The sequence below is a fragment of the Equus quagga genome, chromosome 10 (assembly GCF_021613505.1).
Source record: "Equus quagga isolate Etosha38 chromosome 10, UCLA_HA_Equagga_1.0, whole genome shotgun sequence".
NCBI classification, from domain to species: Eukaryota; Metazoa; Chordata; class Mammalia; order Perissodactyla; family Equidae; genus Equus; species Equus quagga.
Window position 1 is genome coordinate 115,850,783 of NC_060276.1, and position 24,895 is coordinate 115,875,677.

Below are 24,895 nucleotides of genomic sequence, written 5' to 3' on the forward strand. Positions count from 1 at the left end.
CTGTTACATACCATATGTGGTTGAAAGCATATTAATAACACAAGCCCCCATGTACCCACTCCAAGTTTAAGGTAGAAGAGTGGGTGCCTTTGAAAGCCCTGTGTTTGCTTCCTCAGTGGGACCTGCCTCCTCCGTCGCCCCAATCGTTCCCAGCCTTTCTTTACAGCTTTAGCACATCTGTGTGTCACTAAACTGGATGCGGTTTCATTTTGGCTGTTTACGGACTTTATATAAATGGAATCATACTTCATATATTCCTCTGCAACTTTTTTCACTTGATATCACTTTTTTCAGTTTTATCCACATCAATGTGCTCCTTGCATTTTTGTCACACAGGAAACTTAATGCTCGACTCAGTAACTTACTCCTTGTGAGTTCAGCTGTCACAACTAAAGATGCCGACTTTGGATGAAGGCCAAGTCCAGCCAACCCGTCACAGACAGAGCTCATATTGGAGCTCTGTCTACAAGATCGTGAGCTGAGCCACACATCTCTGGTTCTTGGAAGGGGAAGATGGGGCTGCCCATCACACCTTTTACTGCTGCTTTAAATTTTCCACCAATGCCCCATGGACCATGTCCTTATTTTGAAAAGGCAGCTTGAGTCAAAAATCGCCACTTTTGGGCAGTGGGAGCATAACTGAGATGCCAACAATGTGTTCTTTTATTGTCCACGATGCCTTGGGTCTTAGATAGCAAGTAAAATACAGTCAGTTCTGCCATAAAGCTTGTTTTGAAAACACAAATTTGTTCCAATGCGATTCATGTATTAGGGAAGAACTTGAGTACAATGTGAATTTCATGTCTATTTATGCACAATTTCATCTGGGGGAAACACGGGGTGAAGGCAGAAAACTATACCAGCTGAACCGAGCCATGCAGGGAGACACAAAACGCACACGGGCATGCGCCTCCACCATCTACCAGTTCACACGTGCACTAGGGAGTGTTTATCTACTCCTTAACTGTTTAATGTGTGTAAAAGTGTGCTATTTTTATTAGGTTCCTATCTTTTTTATATGTGTCCCCAATGAAGTTTTTGAGCGCCGTGCCCGTAAGCCCATTTGCCCCGTGAGCTCTGTGGTTTCCGCTGTGTGATTTGGCAGAGCACTGTGAGTTTTAGGAAGGCATCTGTTGCATTATAGCAGAATGGGCTGTACTGAGGAACTAGGATGGTAATGCAGCTCGTTTTCCAGGTTCCTGCAGCAATATGTTAATATAAACCATCAAAAATTCAGCGTAACATATTGTGGGTTTTTTTCTCTTTCCTGAAGCAAGACAATGTTGAACTTTTCTTTTGACAATCTTTCAATGACTCTAGCCCTTTCCATGAACTGCCTGGACCAGAGTGTGGGTGCAGGGCAGCAGGGACCAACGTGGCTCCACTCCCATAACTGGTCACATCTTTAAAGTCACCGTCTCCACTGCCTATGGGTGTTGCTGAAGCACAAACTTGAAGGAGAACTGAACTGCACTGATTGTAGAGATAATATGAAAACTTTTAAAATTATTTCTGGCTAAAATTTTCACTGTCTGGGCTTTTTGGGAATTAGCTCAATTATCGTTATTCTACCCAGTAGATGGTCCTAGATTTGAAGTTTAGTCCCAGGCATTCCTCTTGATCGCTGAGGTCACTTCCTGCATACTTTGGTTACATGAAAGTGCTGAAAAATATTTATAAGAACTCTAAACTCACAGGCGGGCATTCACAGAGCATGTACTGAATGTGGAATTCAGTGTTTTAAAGATTGCTATTACCGTGTCACCAGAAAAGCAACATGTGGCAAGGGAGTCTAGTCCTAAGGGAATTTACTCAGCAGTCAACTTTCTGAGCAAGAAACCTCCACTATTGTCTTTTCACGTTACATCATAGATGCACGTACAAGTTACTAAAGTGCCATGTTTATGGGTATGGTTAATGAACTTAGATTCCACATGCTTTAAGAATTATGCCTGGTTTGCAAAGACAAGAATTTAATCATCTGAGGAGTAATAGAGCATAAATCCCGAATACAGAGCATAAATCCTGAAGCCGGAACGGGTTCAACTCCTAGCTTACCAGCTTAGTGGCCTTGAGCAAGGTACTTAACCTCTCTGTGCTTCAGTTTCCTCAACTAGCAAATTAAGAATAACAGTACCTACTTCACAGGCTCATTGTAAGGACTAAGTGTGTTAACAGATGTCAAATGCATGGAACTGTGCTTGACACATAAATGCTACATAAATATTTGCTATGCTTATCATTGGCACAAAAGAAATTCAGCCACCACTCACCTCTGGTATACCAGAGCCACAGGCGTATGGTGCAAATACGCGCACCAGGGAGACAGCCAGAAATGCAAACAGCAACGCCCACAGGATGTACATTAGGTAATTCAGAATGTAAGCACTGGCCCCCTAAACGACAGACACCAAACAAGAAAGAACACGTGAGCCATCACAGACCCAAGCAACTCGGCCCCCCGCCCCCTCCACTGACAGAGCGGCAGCTTTGATGGGACCGGACAGCTTCTCTCCCGGTCCTGTGTCAACCAAAAGGCCAGCCTTGCTTCTATCAGCTGTTGCTATTGCTACAGTCGGTACACAGAAACCCAGCACCGGGTATTTCTCCAGGAGCTGTTAACACATAGCTTCTTCCAGGCGAGATCTCGGCAGGCACAGAAACCGTGAACGACACTTGGTTTTAATCACCACTTGCACTACAGTTAATGAAAGGTGTGATGCAGAAAATTCTGCCTTCGAGACCCTGGAAGGTTTCTTTTGTCTCGTCTGGAGTGGATCGACCTCTCCTAGCTTTCCTTAAGGCCACATCCATGCGTAGCAAGCAGCAGCATTGCCAATGAGCAAGGTGGGGACCGGATTTTAGAATTACTGCCACTCAAATGTGGTCCCCGGACCAGCAGCAGCATCACCTGGGCGTGTGCTGGAAATGCAGAGTCATAGGCCCCGCCGAGAGCCGCTGCGGCAGACGCTCTGGAGGGGGCCCGGCAACATGTGTTTCAACAAGCTCTCCAGGGGATTCCGATGCAGGCTAACATTTGAGAAGCCCTTTCAGAGGGGAAAACTTGATCATCTCCTTCAGAATAATTCACTGAGCCATTTATTCCAAATTATCTGATGTGTGGAGAATGCTTTCCGAACCGAACACATAGTCTGGGGTCTCTCACGCTGAGGACCTGGTCTGCAGGGTAGAGACCACATTTCCCAGGCCTCCTCTTCTTGTCACCATCTGGAATACTCAAGTGAAGCGGGGAAGGAAAGCGGGGTCACCTACAAGTCAGGCCATGGACACGGCCCCATGTGCATCTATTAAATGCAAAAACACGTTCCAGGAGACTGCTCTGGCCTTTACACTCACATATATTCACACCCTATGTGGTGAGAAATCAGACTGAGGAATACATTTTGCCTACTTAAAAATGTACTGTTTTGAGACTAAAAATAACTTCTCACTCTTGCTAACAGTAATTCTTCAATTCAAAGTATAAATCTTAGAAATGGTTGAAAAGTCATATTCGGGGCCATAATTCCAAAAAAAAAAAAACATATTGCAAGTAGGAGAGAAGGAATAAAATATGGCGCCCAGCCAATTTCGCCTGCCCACTCCCATCAACCCAAGTAGAGAATTTATTTTTGGAAGTAATGGAGAGCACTGAGAACGTGTGAGATTTCAAGACCCCCGCCTACTTCTGAGATTTCAAGGACTTAATTTTCAATTCCACTGAGAAAGAGGTTTAGCAAGATGGCCAAGTGCATTCCAAATAGCTTCAGCTGTGGTAAGCCAATCTGGCAAAAAAAAAAGTGGGGGCCGGAGGAGATGTATAAATCGATTACACCTATCTCTCAAGAACAGTTCTAGCTTCAACAGTCCTCACGTTACCCCTAATGTGAATCTTGGCAACCTAGCTTCCCCTCACCTGGGGTTCTGATCTGTCAATGACCCACAGTCGTGGTAACCACTGAATTCAGTTAGAAGTTAACCCTTTTCCTGAACTAAGATTTTTATACAGATCTGAAGCACTAAGTGCCATGAAGGCAAGCACCCCAGTCTGTGATGCCCCACTAGAGCCCCTGTGCCTGGGACATTCCCGTCACAGAAGGCCCAGAAACACCCTCTGCAATGCGCTCATAAAATGCACTGGAAGATAACTTAAATCACAATGAGAGCCCACTTTACACCTGCTAGATGGCTATAATCGAAAACAGACAATAACAAGTGTCGATGAGGATGTGGCTAAAATGGAACCCTCCTATGCTGCTGGTAGGAATGTAAAATCGTGCCATCACTTTGGAAAACAGTCTGGCGGCTCCTCAAACAGTTAAACATAGAATTACCATGTGACTCAGCAATTCTCCTCCTACGTATCTACGCAAGAGAATGAAGACCTGTGTCCACACAAAAACTTGTACACAAATGTTCAAAACAAAATCATTCATAATAGTGCAAAAGTGGAAGCAACCGATGTCCATCAAGTGATGAATGGATAAATAAAATGTGGTCTACCCACACAATGGAAAATTCTTCAGCCTCAAAAAGGAATGAAGTACCAATTCATGCTACAACAATGAATGAACCCGAAAAACAGTATGCTAAGTGAAAGAAGTCAGACACCAAAGGCCACATATTGTATAATTGCAGTTATATCAAATATCCAGAATAGGCAAATCTGTAGAGACAGAAAATAAATTAGTGGTTGCTTAGGGCTGGTGGGTTGGAGGGAATGGGGAGTGACTACCAATGGATACAAGGTTTCTTTTGGGGTATGAAGATGCTCTAAACTTAGATTGTGGCGATGGTGGTACCACTCTGTGAATATTCTAAAAGCCACTGCATTGTACACTTTAAATGGGCAAACTATATGGAATGTGAATTACATCTCACTAAAGCTGCTATTTAAAAAAAAAGATATCTTTTTGCCTTGATTAGAAGGTATAAAAATCAAGCCTATTTCTTCAGCATGATCAACAAACCACTCTTGGTAAGAAAAATAAACACTTTAAAAAATATATACATATACCGTGCACACAAAACAGTGGGGAAGGGCTTTCCAACTGAAGTTTGAACATTAGAGCTAGAAAAAGCCAAGCCATACTAGTATGAAGCCTGGACGATGAGCAGAACAGACACTTGAAGGTGAAACGGGACATTCCCCAAACGCCCAGCGGCGTTCCAAAGCACCCCTGGACGCTGCCCAGCAACCCACCTCTGACTGATTCACCAGCAGCTCCGACCATTTCTGCCACAGGGGACACTTGTCCCTGTCCTCAAAAGTGGTCTCGTTGGAAGTCCAGCAGCACTGCTCATGGCTGTACCAGAAGGCAGACAGGCAGACCCCCTCCTTCAGGTCAGTCATCCAGTCGACAGCGAGATCGATGACCCCAGCCAAGGTGCCTGGAGGAAACAGCAAGAGCCACATAGAGGAATCGCCCCTGGATGATGCGATGAGAACACGACATGGGGCCAACGAGGGAGCCCATGGGCCAGGAAGGCCACGCACCTGAGGAGGAGATACACTTGCTGAGGGCTGCCACTTAGATAGGAAGCTTCTTTCATTAATTGTGAAATCCCCTGAGCATTTATGGTGTGGGCAAGGCAGTGCCGAGTCCAAGGAGATACAAAGGCCAATGATATGTGGGTCCTCGGGTAGCTTAAATCAAGCAGGAGAGAGAGACACGCAGTTCTTCACTCGCCACAAGCCACTGGAGCCGGGCAGCTTTCAAGATCACGTCTTCCAAAGTTTAGAAACAGGGTCTGCACGCCCGCTAAGTGACATAAGCCCTCAGCAGCTTCTGGGGCAGGATGCTGGGGTCACATCCGTTAATGTTGCTCAAGGAAACATGACAATTCGGACAAAAGGGAGGTGTGACAACTACAACAGCCTTGTTATTTAACTAAGGTTTTACCACCAAATGGGAACCAAACTTGGAAAATCTCACTTCATAGAACTTTCTGGATTTTTAAAATTATGGATAAGAGATTGTGGATCGATCTAAGTAAATAACTACTTTAAAGGCCAATAGAAGTGGGATAAAATAGAGGGTTTCGTGGGCTACAGGAGGCTACCTTGAGTCCCTTTCTAGAATAACTTATTCCAGTCTTTTAGGAAGGCAGGAAATACTTTCAGGTTACTACAGTTTTCAAACTGTTACTGGATCTTTATTACAATATCAATTCCCCACCTGCATCCACACCAGGCATCCATATACCTGCACCAGGGCCCACCCCTCCCTGCTCTCCTCCTCTTACATTGGAAGCTGCCCATTCTTCTTGGGAGAACACCTGAATCCTCAACACGTCACAGACTCCCACAGCTGGCCCCTTGTGTCTCTCCAGCCTCATCTCTTTCCATCACTAATCCCCACACCCTGATGTCATGGTTAGCTGTATAGACACACTCCCACTAGTCTATCAGCAGGGAAGAAAGATTTTGTTGTCTGGTTTGTGTGCCACGGTAGGGGTCAAGCCAGACGTCCAGACCCTGTGTCCACTCTAAGTGGACAAAGGCCATCTGCCTTGTCCGTTGATGTATCCATGTCAGGTATCTAGTTGGAACTCTATATCCATGTTGAATGTATGAGTGCAATAAATAATGAAAATCAGGAAACTCAGGCCCATCCTTTAACTCAAGGGATATTTATTGAGCACCTACTTACTATGTGCCAGTCAGCATTCTTTGCCCTGGGGTTATGGCAGTGAACAAAGGAGACTCAGGTCCCTGTCTTTGTGGAATTGCACCTCATGGGGGAGAAAGGCACTAGACAAAAATAAGTAAATAAACTGGGGGCACCATTAGAAGGTGATAGGTGCTAGAGAGAAAAACACAGCACGTTACAATGGTGCGGCCACTTTGGAAAACAGACCGGCAGTTGCTCAAAAGGGTAAACAGAGTTACCATCTGACCAACCAATTTTACTCCTAGGTATATACCCAAGAGAAATGAAAACATATGTCCACACAAAGACCTGCACACAAATGTTCACAGCAGCATTATTTACAACAGCCAAAATGTGGAAACAACCCACATGCCCATCAATTGCGGAATGGAAAAACAAAAGGTGATCTATCTCCACAATGGAACAGCATGTGGCAACAGAAAGGAATGAAGTACTGACACGCGCTACAGCATGGACGAACCCTGAAAATAGCATGTTGAGTGAGAGAAGCTAGTCACAAAACACTGCATACTGTATGATTCCATTGATATGGAATGCCCAGAAGAGACAAATAGAGAGACAGAAGGTAGATTAGTGGTTGCCTAGGGCTGAGAGACGGCTGGGAACACTGGCGCTTGATAGCTAAAGGGTACAGAGGTTCTTTGGGGGCTGATGAAAACGTTCTAAAATTGATCGTGGATGTGGTTGCACCACTCCGTGAATATATTAAAAACCACTGAATTGTACACTTCAACTGCTTGAATTGTATGGTTTGTGAATTACATCTCGATAAAGCTGTTACAAACATAGATACGTACACACGTACATGCATACACACAGTGGGTGACGGGCATGAGGCTGAGGAGGGCAGATGTACTTTTATAAAAGGTGGTCAAGAAATGCCTGAGGCGGAAGATGACATTTGAACAAAGACCTAAAAAAGGTGAGGGAGGGGTCCTGCAGATATCCAGTGGCAAGACCTAATGATCACCCCAAATTCCACTGTTATTCATTCATTCATAATCACTGTTAGCCCACACCCAATCTTCCTGGCTGACTCTGCTTCAGACAGTGCTGGGAATCTCAGCTTCCTTCCGTGGAACAACAGTGACACCTAGTGGAGCCTTCTGATCAATGCCCTGCAGAGTGGACCTTGCTTGGGCTTCTCTATCTTGAGAGTCAGAATATAATGTCCGGGGTGCCACTGAGAAGATGACGGGCCAGGCAGTGAGATCCCTGAGTCCTCTCCACCGTTGGACCAGCTGGGGATCGGGAAAATGAACAGGGCACACTTTGCTGGCTTTCCCTTCCAGGTACATCCAGATCAAAAGAATACTTCAGCCACCTTCATGTCAGTATCACCCCATTCTTGCCTTCCTCCTATATTCTTTTGCGGATGTGTCCACAGGATCACCCTTCTCCAGTGGTTCTCACCCCTGGCTGCACATTGGAATCACAGGTGGCGGGGGCTGGGAGGAAGAGAAGGAGGCCTTTACTCAATGCTAAGGCGTCATCTCCAGGGATACCATTTCACTGAAGCCCAGGCAGCAATAGATTTTTTTTTTAATCCCCCAGGTGATTCTTCCTGAAAGAACTGATGGAAATTGGGTTGATACTGAAGCCAAGTGGTCAATATGAGATTTCTTAACAGCCCAATGGGGCTCTTAGATTAATCAATAAACCTATGCTGCGCTGTTTACTCCAGCAAGACGCCAGAACATCTATTCCAGATTTCTTCATTTTCCCTATTTATTTCACCTTCCTAGGAATCAAGAACAAGGACACGGTACAGTAACGTTACTGCCTTTATGCACTGGGAAGGCCACTGGGAGAGGAAGGATAGAATGGGAGAAGTGGATGGACAGCTGCTGTGACCAGGATTCTTCCTGACGCACTCCTCTTGGCTCTGTGTGACATGCCAAGACAGATGGAGCCCCTCCCGGGCAACTGAGCCCCTCCTACAATCGCATATGGACTAAATGAAAGAGCGAGCGGAAATCACAAAATTCGTATCTATGCCCTGTTATAGTCATTCTCTGATCAATCCTATGACCATTACTATTATGTTATTACAGGTAGGGGATTTTTATTAAGAGAATCTCTTTAGCATGCTCACACTTTTATTCTTAGACATTAACCTTCACAGCCTGCTAAAAGGAAATAAGTTTCAGGAAACAATTTCCATAGAGAGCTGGTGTGCTTGATATTAAAAGGGCAAATTTCCCCTCCAGATATTTGTCCATTCACTCTGGAAACATCTCCTGCTCACAGGCATGATGTCGGAATTCTGAAAATGAAGGACGCAGAGTCCCTGAGGGTCAGGACGATGCATAGGCTGGAGGTATCCCCCAGGGTCCACCTCAGATCCTGCGGGTGTCTCGCATTATTTTCAGTGTCTCAGGATGTTTATAATTCCTTCCAGGGCCTACCAGTATAAAGGCTACTCTCACATGGTGTTTTATTATTAGAGATCAAAACTTTCCCATATTCTCTTGCCTTCTACACAACCAAGTTCTATAGAATATAAAATGTGTGCTATCGATAAAAGCCAGTATGGCATTAACCTTCGTGCTGCGTGGACAGGGCAGCCCAGCTCTATAACTACAGCTCGCCAATGACCGCACTCGGCCATGCCTTGGGGTCTTGCCTTCTGGGTGATAGATTTTATGTTAAATGTAGGGTCGTGTATTTTGCTCTTAGATATTTCAAGTAATCAATCCGCTGCGTGGGTGAAAGAGAAGCACGCCATTTTCAGACCTTCATCCCAAACAGTTGGCACTGGGTTCCAGCCCCTCCAGCTCGGCCCCGGGAGGACTGCGTGGCCTTCCACGTACCCGCCAGCAGGCCGATGAGCAGCATCACCACCCATCCTGACCAGGCATCCAGCAAACTCTTGATGAACTCCCATATGGACTCCTTGCTTTTGCTGGTTATCTAGAAACAAAAAGACGCAGTCGTTGATCTGGATACATTTTCTAATTCTTGCTTCCTTCCCTGAAACTGTTTCCTCTGGAAAAAGGTGATTGAGAAAACTAATGTTATTAAGCAACCAAATTCCCACTCACGTCATCCTTCAGTTACCCACCGTGATGATAACATGGGCTTTCTAGTTCAGAGAACTACAAAGATGCCAGAGCAGTCTCCAAAGAATTAGAATCCCAAAAAATTCACTTAATTAAAAAAACTTACTAAGTGTGATTTGATCTTTGATTATTCAAAGGCCATTCTGAAAGGAGACAGCGATTGGGTGTCACCATTTTGAATAAGAATTACTATTTGAACTTACATTGTAAGGTCTGTTCACAAAAGAACCTCTTCAACAAAGACTTCATTTCCTTCCGTTGTTTTCAAGGGTAAATGTTAATGGCAAGCACTCTGAACGAGCTGGCATGGATCACGATTCCCAGGCAGATGGAGATGTCTACACACATTGGAAGGACGCCCCTTCGCCTCCCCGTGTTAACGGAATCCTACATTCCTCTGAGATGGTCATTGCCCTCATAAGCCTTTGGAGCAGGGCTGACAAACATTTTCTATAAAGGGACAGAAAGTATATATCCTCGGCTCTGCAGGTCAGATGGCCTCTGTCACAACTACTCACCTCTGCTGGTGGAGCACAAAAGGAGCCATAAAGAATGTGTGCATGAACGGGCGTGGCTGTGTTCCACTCAAACAACTTACAAGAACCGAGCCGACGGCCACGCTTCAGCCCCTGCTCCAGAGCGAAGGCTGCCCCATCTCCCACAGTCCTCCAGGTTGGAGCCAAGGGCTGGGCCATCCTCTGGACTCTGCCTCCCTCCCTACACATCTCTCTTCCTCCTTTCCCGGCCAACCGTGTGAAATGATGTGACACAGTCGCACTCTCAATGTCACTCCTCATCCTACTGTGAAGCTGCTCTCCCTGAGGTCACCGACAGCCCCCCACACTGTTGGTTCGACTCCTACTTTACCTCTCCATGGAGGGGGACGTGGCTAGCAGCCCTGACCTCGCCACTCTCTCCTCCTTTCACTTGTGCCCACTCTTTGCTGGTTCCCCTCTTTCACCTCCACCTGCTTCGTCTGAGTGTCCGTCACTGGCTCCCCATCTACCTCCCACTGTACCTAGTAAATCCGGGCATTGCCCAGGGTCCTAATTGCCTTCTTACTTCTCCCTCTATACACCCAGGCCACTGTGGCCACTTCTAAAGCTTCAGCACCACTTGCATGCCAAGGATCCCTCATTCTCTAGCGCAGCCCTGACCTCGCCCTTGAACTGCACAGAGTTCTCTCCACCTGCCGACCACCCCCCGCTGCAGGCTGGACAAACAGCTCAAACACCAAGCAGCTGAAACAGAACTCATGACAGGACATCATGCCCTTCTGCCGACAGCCAGGGTGTCATTCTTGACTCCACTCCCCTCCTGACCCCAACACCCCCTCTCAAATCCCGTCAGTGGCTTGTTTGAATACCTCCTGACCCTGAGCCTCTCTCCACCTGAACTGCACTACCCTTTGTCAGACCTTCTTGCTCTTCCTCCTGAGCTAATTTCCAAGCTTCCTATTTCTCGCTTTGCAATGCATCTTTCTTGTATTCTGGCCATCATTCCCAGTGTGGCCCCACTGCCCATGGTGCCAGACTCATCTCTATTCCTCCCCTTCCATGAATCCTCCACAGACCTCAGAGCTCCCTGACCTGCCCACATGTGCCATGCTCTTTCATGCCTCTGTGACTTAAAAAAGGGCCATTCCTGATTTTAGAATCCTTTCCCCTTTCTCTGCCTAGCAAACTCTTAGTCATGCTTCAAGACCCAACTGAAATGTCACCCTCTAGAAAACCCTTCCCTAACCATCCCTCCTAAATTATCCCCTAGCACTTAATACATAACTTTATTGTTGCCTATTAAAATATATATTGATTGCCACCTAGATGCCAGGCACTATAACATGTGCTTTCATACACACACAACCTCATTTATTCCTCAGCTATAATTACCTCCATCCTTACAGATGAGAAGACGGGGTCCAGAAATGGCAACCCAAAAAGTCACCCAGCCTGAAGGTGTCAAGGGCAGGATGTACTCACTTTGTCTGGTCCCAGAGTCCCCTCATTACCTTCCATACCACACCTCCGTATGACACAGCCTCCCACCCAGAGCACCTGGTATTATAATGATCTGTCCATGCCTCTGCCTCTCCCACTAGCCCTTCTCTTCTTCAGAACCTAGTTCAGAACATGACATGGGAACCTAAGCACCAGCTCCAGAACTGTCCAGTGAAAGCAAAGCCCAGCCACTGAGGGGATCCCCTTCCACATGTCACCACCTACCTTTCTGTGTCTGTCGGTGTCCCGAGACTTTTCCCTCAGCCAGTCGATGGTGTGGAAGTCCTCATACGTCCCCACATCAGGGAATGGCTCATCAAGGAAATCCATCAGGTTCCCAGAGGCACTCATCGCCCCTGCATTGACCATGCTAGTTACCCCTGGCAGAGAAAACCTGTGGTTAAAAACGTGTTAGCAGGACATCTGCACAGACACAGCAGAATAATCCACATGTACCCTTTTCTTGTATAAGAAAGAATTATTTCAGCATAGGTATCTCTCTGCTGTAATGAAATATATATATAGTGTGTCCTAGTCCGTTTGGGCTGCTGTACCAAAAACACCATAGACTGTGTGGCTTATAAACAACAGAAATTTATTTCTTACGGTTCTGGAGACCAGGAAGTGCAAGATCAAGGTGCCAGCAGATTCAACGTCTGGCGAGGGCCCAATTTCCAGAAAGTTCATAGACGGCCCTCTTCTCACTGTGTCCTCACATGGTGGAGGGGGCAAGGGAGCTCTCTGGGGTCTCTTTTATAAGGGGGACTTAATTCCATTCTTGAGGGCTCAGCCCTCACGACCTAATCCCCTCCCAAAGCCCCCACTTCCTAATACGCTCACAATGGGGATTAGGTTTCAACATAGGAATTTTGGGGGGACACAGACATTTAGTCCATAGCACCGTCAATTCTGGCTATGTGCGGTAGCTATGTTCTACAAAGTCACCATGAACACCAAATTAGTCAATACTGAAGCACCAGCCCTAAAAGAAACACAGGGGTAGGTTCCTGTGAGCCTCTGGTCACCACATTTTCATCAATTGATCAGTATGTAACCTTGTGTTATGTCTGTTTCTGTTTAAAGACACCTTACTGAATATATCTTGTCGATTCACTAACATGGAACTCACGAGCAACAGTGCTGTAACTTGTGCCTGAAGGAAGCTTATCTAAGACATATTTTCTCCATCAGGGACCTCCCAGCCTTCTTGCCCTTAGGAACACTAGAGGCAGTCCAGCACTGCATTTCAGGGCCATTGTAAACAACAAAATTACCAATAAAGAAGCGCAACAATGTGAAAAATATGTTACTACACAGACTGTGAAAAGGACACTTGTTCACGGTCTGAGAGCTGAAACAAGATGGCAGCGTGCTGCCTTCTTCGACCTCAGCTAGGAATGTGCCTTGCTGGCAACTCAACCTTTTGCCACTCTGCACACGCACATGTCTGTGAAGGACCGGGAAAGTGCCACGTGTATTGACTTGGGGGTTACAAACAGACTTTAGCAAACAGGCAAATTCACACTTACGGAACCACAGATAACGAGGATCAAGCATACACATTTCTTAAAAATCTCAAGTTCTGCAAAACCAACGTGTCAAAATGGGAGGGCTGGAGGGGCAAACACGGTTGAAGCATACCCCTCAAAATCAAATCACTGTAACCAAACCCCTAACTGGTTCTCCTGGGAGATAAAGCAGACCACGCAGGCAGACAGCCTGTGTGGCTGTCATTGCAGATTTTCAATATGTACAACAGCAGAGTGAAAATGCTGGCAAGACTTTACCTAACTGGTGTGAGCCAAGGCAATACGCAGAAGGCAGTGGCTCTCTGCACAGGGGTGCCACCATGGAGATGGAGAAGGAGGCAGGACAACCTGCCACATGAGCCACGCTATGATCTGAATGTTTGTGTCCCCCAAAAGTTTGTATGTTGAAATCCTAACCCCCAATGTGATGGTATTAGGAGGTGGGGCCTTTGGGAGGTGCTTAGATCATGAGGGTAGAGGCCCTATGCTATAACAGGATCAGTGCCCTCCTAAGAAGAGATCCCACTGAGTCCCCTTGCCCCTTCCCCCATGTGAGGACACAACAACAAGAAGTCTGTGACTGGGAAGAGGGTCCTCATTTGATCGTGCTGGCACCCTGATCCTGGATGTCCAGCCTCCAGAACGGTGAGAAATAAATATCTGTAGTTCATAAGCCACCTGGTCTTTGGTATTTTTTTGTAGCAGCCGGAACAGACTAATACAAGCTGAGAGCCACGCCAGGCTGGCGGCACACTGCCCGGGGCAAGCAGCTCTGGGCGCAGGCACTCACTTGTAATTTTTCTTAAAATGCAGTCAAAAGGGCTCCTGCTGCCAGGGCAGTAGCATAGCCAAGGGTTTCTTCCTTTCCTGCCTAAGATAACAATTCCACTCCCACTATCCTGGCTCCCCTTGTCTGGAAAATAATCACAAAGAAACCAAGATAGCTTCCGTGTCATACCACCATCAGAGCCTGATTTACAGATCACAGACGAGCTGATTTGAGATGCAGAAAATGCTTTTGCAGCAGGACCACTGCCCACCACCAGTTAGCAGAAAAAATACCACATTCTTACAAAGACAAGAGGCTGGAATACACACTAAATAAAAATTACTTTGGCAAAGAGCATGGAAATTTGAATTATAGGACAAGGACCACAAAAGTGCTGGAATAGATGGTTAAATAGGTGAAGGGTAGTTATAAAAATATTTGAGCACAGGCTTCTCTCATTGCTTTATGTATTTTTATATCTGGAGGACCCAACCATGACCTGATGAAAGTGCATTTTAATCAAATTGAAAAGTCACTATGGGCAAAATGATTGCCTTACAAGCAATAAAGTGACCATAGTGATCAATTTATTGACCATCTGAGCAACTTAGCTGTTTTAAAACTTCGAGAGTTCGAGGTTTGAGCCATGCCAAGCTGAAAACTATACATGTTGATGAGCACCCAGGGAAGAATCATGTTGCATAAGTCAGTAGCAACCAATAATAAAAGGGAAGGAGTAAAATTAGAAAGCAAAGATTTCATTCTCATTTCTACAAAAACAAGATGTACTGTGACAGCCTTGTGTTATATATGGTAAAGAAAACCTCTGATGGGAAAGATAAGACAGCAGGCTGTTGACCCACAATGGGGAGCCCTTGTGAGAAAAACTGAGCCAGCAGATAGAAGAATTGCAGAGACTTGGGCATTCTATTAAAAAGGAGTTTGTGTTACCTAAAATTTAACCAAATCTCTAGTCAAGTAACAACTCCAGGTAATAATGGTTGAAACAAAAAGTCACTCTGTAAAACAATTACATCTTTAAGCTTGTATGGAGCATGTCACGGTCATGAAAATCAAACACATAATTGGTAAAGGAAAATAAACATGATCTAACCTATAGATCTAATCAGGGGCTTCCCTGGGGTCCCAGAGGGAGGTAGTGACATCACTTCTGAGGTTGAGATTAAGAAAGACAGGAGGGAGGAGTGACGTCAGCATCATGGCGGAGTGAGGTGTTCTTTGTCTCTCAACTCTAAGTTACAACTAAACAGACATTCATTAAACAGAGGATTCCCTACACAGCACAACAGGATGACTGAGAGATCCATGCAGCTATACATCTGAAGGTAGGTGGACTGGACCCCCAGGAAGCAGTGGAACTAGAGAAGTGGCCCCCTCCTGCTCCTGGGTGGAAGCAATACAGGTTGCCGATCCTCACACAGCACCCAGCGCAACTGTGAGTGGAGGCAGGGGCAGCCTGGCCCATGAGTGAATGCTTGCGGAGCGGTGGCAGCCCCGCCCATGTGAGTGCAACCCACTGAAAGGCGGTGGCCCAGCCCATGCAAAGGCACCCTGTCAAGCGACTGTGGCTGGGCACACACAAATGCAAAGCAGCCCGATCAGCACAACTACGAGCAGATGAGGGAGAAACAGAAAAAACAGGCCCTGCCCCCCGCCCAGAGGTGCCAGGTGGAATCTGCAACCAAAAGCAACAGGAACCACAGCAGAACTGGTGACTCAGCCCCCAGTGGTGACAACCTCGACACCAGCTCCACCAGCAGCAGGGGCTGTATACAAGTCCCCGGGTTGCCATGAACACACCACCCCTGGCAACCAGCATCCTAAGACAACCTGGGACCAGCAGCACAGGTGGTGCATGGGACAGCAGCATCTGAGCCTGTGGAGAGCCAGTGGAGGAACATGAGACCCAGATGACCAGATCCAAAGTAAACAAAGCTGTACCTAAATAAGAGAAGGTGATACTACCACAAAAGCACCAGCAGAGGATCAATTCATCAAACACCATGAAGAACTACAGTAACATTGCAGAACAGAAGGAAAATGCCAACTCCCAGAAACCAAACCTGAAGTCACAGAAGATTACAATCTAACTGACAGAGAATTCAAAATGGCCATCATAAAGGAACTCAATGAGTTACAAAAAACCTCAGAAAGACAGTTCAGTGAGCTCAGGAATAAAATTAATGAACAGAAGGAGTACTTCACCAAAGAGACCGAAGCTCTAAAAGAAAAACCAAACAGAAATTCTGGATATAAAGAACACATGAGATAAAAAAAAATAATGTATAAAGCATAAAAAAACAGAACAGACCTTATAAAGGAGAGAATTACTGATCTCGAAGACAGAAACCTAGAAAGACTTCAGGTGGAGGAGAAGAGACAACTAAGATTTTTTTAATGTTTTTTGCTAAGGAAGATTAGCCCTGAACTACAATGTGTTGCCAATCTTCCTCCACTTTATATGTGAGTCACTACTACAGCATGGCTGACAAGTGGTGTAGGTCCACACCCAGGATCCAAACCTTTGAACCAGGGCTGCCGAAGCAGAGCACACCAAACTTAACCATTACACCACCAGGTCAGCCCTGTAAGTTTTTAAAAAATGAAGAAATTCTTCTAGAAATATCCAACTCAATTAGGAAAAGTAACATAAGGATTATAGTTATCCCAGAAAGAGAAGTAAGGGAGAAAGGAGCAGAGAGCTTGTTCAAAGAAATAATAGCTGAGAACTTCCCAAATCTGGGGAAAGAATTGGACATGCAAGTACACGAAGCTAATATAACCCCTAATTACATCAATGTAAAAAGACCTTCTCCAAGGCACATAACACTAAAACTGTCAAAAGTCAATGACGGGCTGGCCCCGTGGTCAAGTGGTTAAGTTCACATGCTCCACTTAGGCAGCCCAGTTTGGATCCTGGGTGAGGACCTGGCACCACTCATCGAGCCATGCTGAGGCGGCGTCCCACAGGCCACAACTAGAAGGACCCACAACTAAAAATATACAACTATGTACTGGGTGGATTTGGGGAGAAAAAGGAAAAATAAACTCTTTAAAAAAAAAAAGCCAATGACAAAGAAAAAATATTAAGGGCAGCAAGAAAGAAGAAAATAACCTATAGAGGAACCCCCATCAGGCTTTCAGCAGATTTCTCAGCAGAAATCTTACAGGCTAGGAGAGAATGGAATGATACATTCAAAATACTAAAAGACAAAAGCTATCAGCCAAGAATACTCTGTTCAGTGAAATCATCCTTCAGATATGACAGAGAAATAAAAGCTTTCCCAGATAAACAAAAGCTGAGGGAGTTCATCACCACTAGATCTGCCTTACAAGAAATGCAAAGGTTTACAAAGCTTTGAGCAAGGAGGTAAGTAAACAAAATCAGAAAACTGAAGCTATCAGAATAGGTTAGCAAAGAATTATAACGTAAGAGATAAAGGGAAAGAAAGCATCAAAAACTACTATAAACACTTCAATTTAGTCACAAACTCAGAAAACAAAAAAGAATAATTTGTGACAATGAAAACATAGAAGGGGAAGAGGAAAGGGATGGAACCTGCTTAGGCTAATAGAGATAAGAGGGTATCAGAGAATGGACTATCTCATATATTAGATAAATATTTTTTCTTTTTGTGAGGAAGATTGGCCCTGAGCTAACATCTGTTGCCAATCTTCCTCTTTTTGCTTGAGGAAGACTGTTGCTGAGCTAACATCTGTGCCAATCTTCCTCTACTTCACGTGGGATGCTGCCACAGTATGGCTTGACAGTGCTAGGTCCATGCCCAGGATCGAAAACCATAAACCCCAGGCCGCCAAAGCAGAGTGCGCAAACTAACCACTACGCCACTGGGCTGGCCCCCATATGAGATCATTTATACAAACCTCATGGTAACCACAAAACAAAAAATCAGAGCAGACTCACAAATCATAAATAAAGAGAAAATTGAGAAAACCACCAAACTGAAATGGCATTCAGAAATACAAGGGAAAAGAAACAATGGAAATATAGAAAAACCTGAAAATAAGAGATAAAATAATAGTATTAAGCCCTCGTATATCACTAATCACTCTAAATGTAAACGGACGGAATTCTCCAATAAAAAGACACAGAGTGGCTGGATGGATTAAAAAACAAGACCAATTAAAAAACAAGACAAATAATATGTTGCCTCCAGAAAACACACCTCAGCTCTAAAGACAAACACAGGCTCAGAGTGAAGGGATGGAAGACAATACTCCAAGCAAATGGCAAGGAAAAGAAGGCAAGCATAGCCATACTTATCTCAGACAAAGTAGATTTCAAGATAAAAAAGGGGCTGGCCCCATGGCTGAGTGGTTAAGTTCACAGGTTCCACTTCAGCAGCCCAGGGTTTCGCTGGTTCGGATCCTGGGTGCAGACATGGGACCGCTCATCAGGCCACGTTGAGGTGGCGTCCCACATGCCACAACTAGAAGGACCCACAACTAAAATATACAATTATGTACTGGGGGGATTTGGGGAGAAAAAGCAGGAAAAAAAGAAGATTGGCAACAGTTGTTAGCTCAGGTGCTAATCTTTAAAAAAATAAAAGATAAAAAAGATAATGAGAGACAAAGAGGGGCAGTATATAATGATAAAAACGACACTCCATCAAGAGGACATAACACTTATGAATATATATGCACCTAACACAGGAGCACCGACATACATAAAGCAACTATTAACAGACTTAAAGAGAGAAACTAACAACAACATAATAATAGTAAGGGACCTCAACACCCTACTTACGTCAATGGATAGATCATCCAGACAGCAAGTCAACAAGGAAACAGTGGCCTTAAATGAAACACTGGACCAGATGGACTTCACAGATATATAGAGAACACTCCATCCAAAAAACAGCAGAATACACATTCTTCTCAAGGTCACATGGAACATTCTCAAAGACAGACCATATGTTGGGAAACAAGGCAAGCTTCAATAAATTTAAGAAGATTGAAATCATATCAAGTATCTTTTCCAACCACAATGCTGTGAAACTAGAAATCAACTACAAGAAAGAAGCTGAGGGTCCAGCCCCAAGGCCAAGTGGTTGAGTTCACGCTCCACTTCGGTGGCCCAGGGTTTCACTGGTTTGGATCCTGGGTGCAGACATGGCACCGTTCATCAAGCCATGCTGAGGGAGCATCCCACACAGCTCAACCAGAGGCACTCACAACTAGAATATACAACTATGTACTAGGGGGCTTGGGGAGAAGAAAAAAAAGAAGATTGGCAACAAGATGTTAGCTCAGGTGCCAACCTTTAAAAAAGAAAGAAAGAAAGAAGCTGGGAAAGTCACAAATATGTGGAGACTAAACAACATGCAACTGAATAATCATTAGATCAATGAAGAAATAAAAAACACCTGGAGACAAATGAAAATGACAATACAACATGTCAACCCATATGGCATGCAGCAAAAGTGGTACAAAGAGGGAAATTTATAGCAACATAGGCCTACCTCAACAAACAAGAAAAATCTCAAATAAGTAATCTTAAACTACACCTAAAAGAACCAGAAAAAGAAGAACAAACAAAGCACAAAGTCAGTAGAAGATGGGAAATAATAAAAATCAGAGCAGAAATAAATGAAATAGAGACTAAAAGAACAATAGAAAGGATCGATGAAACTAAGAGCTGATTCTTTGAGAAAATAAACAAAATTGACAAACCCTTAGCCAGACTAAGAAAAAAAGAGAAAAGGATCAAGTAAATAAAATTATAAATGAAAGAGGAGAAATTACAAAGGATACCACAGAAATACAAAAGATTAGAAGAGAATACTATGAAAAGCTATATGTCAACAAATTGGATAACCTAGAAGAAATGGATAAATTCCTAAACTCATACAACTTCCTAAAACTAAATCAAGAAAAAACGGAGAATCTGAATAGACCAATCACAAGTAAAGAGATTGAAACAGTAATCAAAAACCTCCCAAAAAAGAAAAGTCCAGGACCAAATGGCTTCCCTGGTGAATTCTACCAAACATTCAAAGAAGATTTAATACCTACCCTTCTCAAACTCTTCCAAAAATTCGAAGAGATCAGGATGTTTCCTAACTTATTCTATGAGGCCAACATTACCCTGATACCAAAACCAAACAAAGACAACACAAAAAAGGAAAATCACAGGCCAATATTGCTGATGAACATAGATGCAAAACTCCTCAACAAAATATTAGCAAATAGAATATAACAGTACATTAAGAGGATCACACACCATGATCAAGTGGGATTTATTTCAGGGATGTAGGGATGGTTCAACATTCACAAATCAATCAGTGTGATATACTACATTATCAAAATGAGGCATAAAAATCACGATCATCTCAATAGATGCAGAGAAAACATGGGGCAAGACAAAGACATCCACATTAGAAAGGAAGTAAAATTCTCTGTTCGCAGATGACACAATCTTACATAAAGAAAGCCCTAAAAACTCCACAAAAAAAACCTGTTAGAACTCATAAACAAATTCAGTAAAGTTATAGAATACAAAATCAATATACAGGGCCTGGCCCGGTGGTGCAGTGGTTAAGTGCACACATTCCGCTTCGGCGGCCCAGGGTTCACCGGTTTGGATCCTGGGTGCAGACGTGGCACCGCTTGGCAAGCCATGCTGTCGTAGGCATCCCACGTACAAAAAGTAGAGGAAGATGGGCATGGATGTTAGCTCAGGGCCATTCTTCCTCAGCAAAAAAAAGAGGACTGGCAGCAGATGTTAGCTCAGAGCTAATCTTCCTCAAAAAGATAAGATAAAATAATTAAAAAATTAAAAATCAATATACATAAATCAGTTGTGTTTCTATACTCTAATAACTCAAAAATGAAATTAAGAAAACAATCCCATTTACAATAGCATCAAAGAGAATAAAATACTTAGGAATAGGGGCCAGCCCCGTGGCCGAGTGGTTAAGTCCATGCACTCTACTTCAGCGGCCCAGGGTTTCGCCAGTTCGAATCCTGGGCGCAGACATGGCACCACTCATCAAGCCACGCTGAGGCGGCGTCCCCCATACCACAACTAGAAGGACCCACAACTAAAAAAATACACAACTGTGTACCAGGGGGCTTTGGGAGAAAAAGGAAAAATAAAATCTGAAAAAAAAAATACTTAGGAGTAAACTTAACCAAGGAGATGAAAGATTTGTAAGCTGAAAGCTACAAAACATGGCTGAAAGAAATTAGACAACAAATAAATGGGAAGACATCCCATGTTCATGGACTGGAAGACTTAATATTGTTAAAATGTCTACACTGCCCAAAGCGATATACAGATTCACTGCAATTCCTATAAAAATCCCAATGGCATTTTTTACAGAAATAGAAAAAACAATCCTAAAAATCATATGGAACCACAAAGGGCCCCAAATAGCCAAAGCAATCTTGAAAAGGAAGAACAAAGCTGGAGGCTTCACACTTTCTGATTTCAAAATATTATAAAGCTACACTAATCAAAATTGTATGGTACTGTCATAAAGACAGACATACAGACCAATGGAACAAAATAGAGAGCCCAGAAATAAACCTACGCATATATGGTCAACTGTTCTTCAACAAGGGCATCAAGACACACAAGGGGGAAAGGATAGTCTCTTCAACAAGTGGCGCTGGGAAAACTAGATATCCACATGCAAAAGAATGAAATTGGACCCCTATCTTACACCATACTCAAATATCAGTTCAAAATGGATTAAAGATTTAGATGTAAGACCTGAAACTGTAAACTCCTAGAAGAAAACATAGGGGAAAAACTTGATAACATTGGCCTTGGTAATTATTTCTTGGATATAACACCAAAAGCACAGGCAACAAAAGCAAAAATAGAAAAGTGGGATTATATCAATTTAAAAAGCTTCTGCACAGCACAGGAAACAATCAACAGAGCAAAAAGACAACCTACAAAACGGGGAAAAATATTTGCAAACCACATATCTGATAAGGGGTTAATATCCATAATATATAAGGAACTCCTATAACACAATAGCAGAAAAACAAATAACAACATAAAAACGAGCAAAGGACTTGAATAAACATTTCTCCAAAGAAGATGTACCACTGGCCAACAGGTATATGAAATGATGCTCAACATCACTAATCATCTGGGAAATGCAAATCAAAACCACAATGAGATTTCACCTCACATCTGTTAGGACGGCCATTATCAAAACCACAAAAAATAACAAGTGTTGGTGAAGATGCGAAGTTGCAACCCTTGTGCATTATTGGAGAGAATGTAAAATGGTGCAGCCACTGTGGAAAACAGTATGGAGATATCTCAAAAAATTCAAAATAGAACTACCATACGATCCAGCCATCCCACTGCTGGGTATTTATCCAAAAGAACTGAAAGCAGGACCTTGAAGAGATCTCTGCACTCTCGTGTTCACTGCAGCATCATTCACGATAGGGCAGAACTAGTGAGGCCATTCAAACATCAATCTACGGCTGGCAGTTCAAATATCTGTTCCCGAACACTCCTCAAAGTCTTTACATTTATTACAGACTATTTTCTTTCAAGTGAAATCCATCTATTCAAAGTGGAAAGACCCCTAAATGAGAAATGTGTGTGAATCCCGTCTGGCTGTGTGGCCTCAGCTGACCCTCGCTGACCCTCACCACTCACCTTTCAAAAACCGAAGCGCGTGAACCAGAGACTGAAACTTAGTACCAGCCCCTGTCACCCTCACTGGGACAAGCAAACATTTTTCAATTAATCAAAATTATTTGTGTCTGCCACAGAAACTGGTTAAGCCTGTGGGACTTTCCAGAAATTTCAGAGCTATCTTCACTGCCAGCTATTCATATCAATCATTATAGAGCATAAAAGCTGAGTCCACGGTCAGACCTTGGTTAGATGGCACCTAGAAAAAAAATCCAAAAACAGCTTCATTTCTTACAGATTTTCCATAAGCTCCAAGAACGAATCACAAACAGCCTTTATGAAGTCCCTTTTCTTGCAATCTACGTAGATCACATGAGGCACAGAACTCAGGGGCTGATGGCTGCTGGACGCCAGCTCCTTGGTGCTGGCCGCTGCTCTAAAGGCCACCAGGCTGCATGTCCCGTCTCAGAGGGGGTGTCACTGCACCGCATGACCACCAGATGGTGCTGTGCAAGCAGCCCTTCTGCCTAGAGCAGCCTACAGTCCACTGGGGAAGCTCCTGTCCCGCCAGGAAGCACAGGCGGGGGCTGCCTCCTCCTTCCTCCATCTGCTCCAACGCGTAACCCCACCTCCACCCAAAGAGAAGGCAGGACCACTCCTTCCCTCCGCCTCCTTTCACCATAACTCCTACCTCAGAGCACGGGCACCTCGCCCCTCCACAGCCCACAGCTGTGGCTCTGGGCCCTGAGTACTCAAGGGTAACGCCCTCTGACTCCTGGCTACTGTGTCACCTTCAGTGGCTTCTCTTCTCTGACCCACCCTCTGACTCAAGTGCTTCCCAAAACATGCTCACAATGGATGAGTCCTGAACACAGCATGTTGCCTAAGAGTCGGGACACATCAGAATACACACTGTGTGAATCCGTTTATAGGGAGGTAGAGAAATGATTTCATATGTTGAGTGGTGACATGGGTGTTTCTTTTACAATCTATTAAGCCATACATTTAGGTGTTACACACTTTTTAACATGTTTGCTATATTTGTAACTTTAAGAAGTGTTTAAAAGTGTGGCCTGGGCATCAGTGAACGCAGTCTCAGGTTTCCCGCCGCGGTTTTTGCCTGGGCCATCCATTCCTTCTGGCGTCAGTACTGTCTTTTTTCTTTGGAGCACAAGCCTTTCCCCCACTCTCGTGGATCCTCGAGGTGCAGGTAGAGAGGACTACACGGGAAAGAAAACCTCTGGTTAGATGGGAAGGGACTTCGGGGCTGTGCAAAAAAGCTCACTTTCTCTTGAGGCACAAAAGTGTTTTGAGAAGACCAGCATGTTCTAAAGTAGCCCTTGGACAACAACGTGGAGGGCAGCCTGGAGGGGGAGGTACGGAAAGGGTTGATGTAAAAGCACTGAGGCTGAAAGCGGGGCCCGGGAGGCGTCAGGAAGGGCCTGGGCTCTGTGGTCACATGCGGCACACCCTCAGCCCTGCAGGCTGCCCACCGTGACCGGGCTAACGAGCCAGCCTGCACCACATGCCACTCACCAGGTACTTGCTACACGAGCTTGTCACGGGATGAAAGCTCAGCGGAGCACTTGGCTCCACATAGGAGTGCAAGAGTGGGCCGCAGCAGCCACTTCTGCCCCTCCCCTCCGCCTTCATTTGGTAACAAAGCTGGCCCCTGGCTTCCAGTGTGGGCACGTGACAGATGCTAGCCAACAGCCGGGTACAGTGACTAGCTGTGGGGGTGACCATGGGACACAGAGACCATATACGGACAACAGGAAAAAGGAGGTCTCTCTTCCCAGGGGTGGCTGGCCTGGGAACCACTACCCCTACCGAGTGTCTACAGCAGGGAGAAGAGGCTAGGTGGCAGAGACCAAAGATAAACAGACCAGAGGCTCCCAACAGAAGTGATTCTGCCTTCAGGGAACATTGGGCAATGTCTGGCGACATTTGTCACAAGTGATGGGGGTGCTCCTGGCATCTAGTGGGTGGGGGCCAGGGATGCTGCTCAACAGCCTGCAGTGCCCCACAGAGCCCCAGCATAAAGGATTATGCAGCCCCAAATGCCGCTAGTGCTGGGGTGGGAAACCTCTGCCTTAATTCCAAAATGGATCAAATGAGCCTTTCGGACATTTCCCCTTGGCGGATGTATTTGGCATCCCCAGACACTTGGCAATGCCTGGAGACACCCTGGGTTCTCATAATTGGGGAGAG

The 24,895-nt window shown here is 44.8% G+C and overlaps 1 protein-coding gene across 8 annotated transcripts in view; it reads right to left on the reverse strand.

Moving 5' to 3' along the window:
• The window catches only part of CLCN4 (chloride voltage-gated channel 4), a 67,998-nt gene that overhangs the window by 25,707 nt on the left and 17,396 nt on the right, over nt 1-24,895 (reverse strand). For 4 of the 8 annotated variants that reach the window (XM_046673221.1, XM_046673220.1, XM_046673219.1 and 1 more), the window contains 4 exons: nt 11,959-12,113; nt 9,488-9,587; nt 5,204-5,391; nt 2,274-2,396 (listed from right to left, as the gene is read on the reverse strand). In XM_046673221.1, coding sequence (XP_046529177.1) covers nt 2,274-2,396; nt 5,204-5,391; nt 9,488-9,587; nt 11,959-12,113 — 566 coding nt within the window. Of the gene's footprint in view, nt 1-2,273; nt 2,397-5,203; nt 5,392-9,487; nt 9,588-9,939; nt 10,187-11,958; nt 12,114-15,145; nt 16,067-23,704; nt 23,905-24,895 lie in introns of those variants that run through there. The other 4 variants (XM_046673224.1, XM_046673223.1, XM_046673226.1 and 1 more) reach the window with 4 other exon arrangements.